Source organism: Petaurus breviceps, unplaced genomic scaffold (genome assembly GCF_028583685.1).
Source record: "Petaurus breviceps papuanus isolate PSGF00001 unplaced genomic scaffold, PetGlider_PUasm1.0 91133, whole genome shotgun sequence".
In the NCBI taxonomy this organism is placed as follows: domain Eukaryota; kingdom Metazoa; phylum Chordata; class Mammalia; order Diprotodontia; family Petauridae; genus Petaurus; species Petaurus breviceps.
Genome location: NW_027187419.1, coordinates 12417063 through 12421245, shown reverse-complemented (window position 1 = coordinate 12421245; position 4183 = coordinate 12417063). Strand labels below are relative to the sequence as shown.

Below are 4183 nucleotides of genomic sequence, written 5' to 3'. Positions count from 1 at the left end.
CCCAGAATGTGGAAACCCAGATGTTGACTGGGTATGGATGTAATGGTTGGACAGTTTGGAAATCTGTCTACTTGATGTTTCTGTCTTGATAATTATGCCTATATACTTTGAGGTTCAGGGTGCTGACCTTTTCTCCTGAACAAGGTAAACGATATATGTCTGACTGATTAAGGTAAGCTTGTTAACCCATTTTGAGTTGCTTTCCTTTAACAAAGCAGATCCAAGAACCTGTGGTAGCAGCAAACCCTGAGGACGCTTGGGGTGCTTGCCGCTACAATACCTCAGTGGCACACTCTCCCATATCACATCCTGGTCTCTGTGAAGAAGGGGCTCAACCTCAGTTCAGTTCCTTCATAGCATTGATCCTACCAAACGCATATCCAAATGTGGTATTATTTCTGGATGAATCTTTGTTTCAGCTACTACTGAGTTGAGCCCCAAAGATCACTCTTTGGTACTTGGGGCATTGATATTGAGTTGTCTGTAAAACCCAGATGCTGGGATACTAGAATGCTGATCTCCATTCACCTAGAACAGAAGTACAAACACCAGGACAGGCAAAAAACCCAGGCCTGTATTCACAAACCACAAGTTGACCTCAGTGGGAATGATCACTTCCCCTTCCCCTCTTCCCCCCTTGCTTATACTGTCTCTCATCATATGTCATTTACAAAGGAGTCCAAGGGATTCACAGCTGAGGAGAACATGGATCTGCTTGATAGTGTCTTTTTAAAAGCACCTCCCCCACCCCAGTTGAAGTTATGCAACCAATTGAAAAGGCTTTCCTAAGCCACGTGGTGAGCAGACCAGACCTAGTTATAGAATGTCTACAAATACTCCAATATCTATCCAAAGCATTTTCATTATATGTCTTCATAATGATGACTCTCCTCTAAGCAGGTTCTCCAGCCTCTCCCACAAAGGGAATTTGCATCAGCTTAGTACACTGATATACTCTGCATATGTACCAGTTCCCTGTCACACTGAAATTCTGGCAGGAGTCTGGCTCTCTGTTTTAAATTACATTGATTTCCTGCTCTAGTTAATTCCTGGCTTCTTATGGTCAAGGCATAATTCAAATTACTCTAAATGTAAAGAAGTAGCAGAATATATTACAGTGTCTACTGATAGATAGGCGGAGGGGAAACTGGGGAAAGACTAGATTTTTTCTTAAAACTTTTCTTCGTTCTTGAAGAGGTAATCTAAACTTGGAATTATCACTCTCAGTCTTCTGATCCAATTTGCTTGCAGGGCTGATGACTCTTCTTGATTTCTCCTCAGAATGTCACAGCTTAGTCTTTTTTTTTTCTCTTTATGCTGGATTACCTGGGTTGCTGGTTCTTTTCTTTTCAGTTCTAGATATCTCCACTCCTTTCTCTATACTGCCAGACCTTCGAATAATTTGAGTTCTGAATTGATTAAGTTTCCTCAACCAGTTAGAGCGTTTCTTCTATCAACTTCAGCCTGATTCAATTCAAAAACTTTTTATATTTCATCTGCAGTCATTGATGAGTACTAATTACCTGATAAATATATCAGGGCATAACATGCTATCTCTCACTTTAAGTGTGGGTGGGGTGTGCAATCAACCCCTAATCTTACAAAAAATGTCGGTAAATTCAACAGGTGTACAAACTAGATAAGATTACCAAGGGGGAGTGTTTCAGAAAAAGCCTCTGGGACAAGAGACAATAGCTGAGATTTGAAGGAAGTGAGGGATTTTAACTGAGCAGCTATGGTAGGTGGAGCAGTGGATATTGTGCTGGGGCTGGAGTCAGGAAGACTAATCATCCTGAATCGAAATCGGGTCTCAGACACTTAACTAGCTGGGTGACCCTAGGCAAGTCACTTAGCCTCAGTTCCTCATCTGTAAAATGAGCTGGAGAAGGAAATGGCAAATCACTCCAGCATCTTTGCCAAGAAAATCCCAAATGGGATCACGAGGAGGTGAACAGGACTGAAACAACTGAATGATAAGGGATTCAGAAAGGTGGAACTGAGGAAAGAGCATTTTCTAGTCAAAGACCTTGAGATTGAATGTTTTATTAAGCAACAGCAAGTGGCAAAAAGTTTGGAAAGGTAGTTTGGAGCCAGCTATGAAGGGCTTCCCACAGAGGAGTTGATACTTTGTTTTACAGGCAATAGGAAGAAATCAGAGCTTTTTGAGCAGGAGAGTTACCTGATTAGATCTATGTTTTAGGAACATCATCTTGGCAGTTGTGTGAAAGATGTATCAGAAGGTGTGAAGATTTAAGGGAGACTAATTGGGAGGTTTTTGTAACAGCCTGGGTAAGAGGTAATAAGTGACTGTAGTAGGGTGCTGGGGGTGTGAGGCAGAGAAGGGAAAGGAAGTGAGAGATATTTTGTGGTAGAATCCATTGACAATTGATCTTTGGCAACTAAAGGAATCCCAGGAACCTATTCTTGTTACCATATTCACAAATAAGATTCAACACTATGTGGTTACATAATAGTTTGGGAATTGGATAGCCAAGTCCTTTTGTATCTAGCAAAAGGAGGGAATAAAAGGCCTTTGAGACTAGAGGTCCATGATCCTTATGCAGTGTCTGAGGAATGAATGGACCATATTAGGTTTACTCACTCAAGTACCCCATTATAGTTTAGGGGTGACCCTTGGTCCTTGAAGGCTATGCTAGCAAGAGACAAGCTTTGGTCAGCTCTGTCAGGAAAGATTTGAGCATGAGTCCAACAACAGACTCCGTGTCTATTAGCTTTGTATAAATTTCTTTTTTATTTCAGTCAGGTTATTTCTGCAGTGAATGTTTCCCAAAGTGCAATGAATGATTACAAAGAGTATGAACAATTTTTATAGCTTGTTTCTTGAATCCAACTATCTTTTCAGAAAGATTGAGCCAATTTACAAAGCACCAGCAATTTCTGAGTCTGTTTCCTTATGTTCTTGCTAATAGTGCATTTTAGTTTTATTTAATTTACTTTGAAACAACATCAAACATCACTAATAATGCATATTTTAAATAATTTAAACTACAGCAAGCAAAGCACCTAGTATTCATTTGAACAACTGAAGGGAAAAGGAATTCTTCCCCTACCCCTCTGTTTTTCTTGTTTTTTTAGGAAGCTGCCATTGTCAAAATATCTTTATGATCCATTAATCTCACTGTGGAGGGTGCTGTCTCCACCTGATTTCTAATCTAGCCATAACATATTACTCTTATTTTCCCCTACCAGACTCTAGCTATATGTGTATGTTAACTCCTTTATCAATGTTGATAGTGACAGATTACATTTCATAGAACTATATTGTTTTTGTACAATGCACAGAGGGCTGTGTAATTTAGAGCCAAGAGCACTGGACTTGGGAGATCTGACCGACTGAGGGGAAACTACTTCGTGCCCTTGGAACTCAGTCTTCTCACGTGTAAAATAAAGGAGTTGTAATGATGAAAGTACCTGCCAGCTCTAAAACTATTGATCTATGAAGCTACTGTTGGCTCTTTAAGTCAGGAATTCTAATATAACCCTTTAATCTGTATTAGGCTTATTTCCTTACCAGAGTTTAACTCTGTTTCCTGTGAGGCATAAAGAAAACCTCAATAATGAAAAAGTCTGGCTATGCTGAATCATTGAGAAAAGACCAATGTAATGAACTTTATGGCTTCCCTATACCCCAGTTTCAAAGGGCTTCTCGACAGTGGGTGGGAAATGTGGCGGTAGAACCATGGTGGTGAAGATCAGAGTGAAAGGCATACTGGGACATTTGATGGTGGTGAAGTGAAGCTCCCTGATAAGGCAGCCAATTCTACTCACCCTGCTCATGAAAGGTTAGCTGCAGCCAGTTAAGGCCAAAAGTCCTCACCTCAGCAATTTCTCCTTCTTTGAGATTCCCTTCACCCAAATTTATCGCCCTATGCAGATCTTTGTAGCCATAATTTACTGATTCTCAGGCCTTTCTTTCTCAAGGAGCTTTGTATATCATCCACAATCTTTCTCTCAAGCTCCCTCTCTCCCTTATCCTTAGGGATTTCAGCATACATGATGATGTCCCTCCAAGAGGATGTCCTTCCTTATCACTGGTCTCTTCAGTTTCTGGGACCTGCACTTTCACTCTACCTCAGTCACACCATGGTCTCATCATCACCCACCATTGTTCCATCTCCACAAGCCAAAAATCTGAAACTCTTTAATTTGACCATAAACTCTT

The 4183-nt window shown here is 40.6% G+C and overlaps 1 protein-coding gene across 1 annotated transcript in view; it reads right to left on the bottom strand.

Moving 5' to 3' along the window:
* Window positions 1–3729, bottom strand: part of POGLUT3 (protein O-glucosyltransferase 3) — a 32874-nt gene extending 29145 nt beyond the window's left edge. The window contains 1 exon segment of the mRNA XM_069079853.1: window positions 3649–3729. Within this exon segment, the coding sequence (XP_068935954.1) occupies window positions 3649–3729 (81 nt within the window).
* Between the last annotated feature and the right edge of the window lie 454 nt (window positions 3730–4183).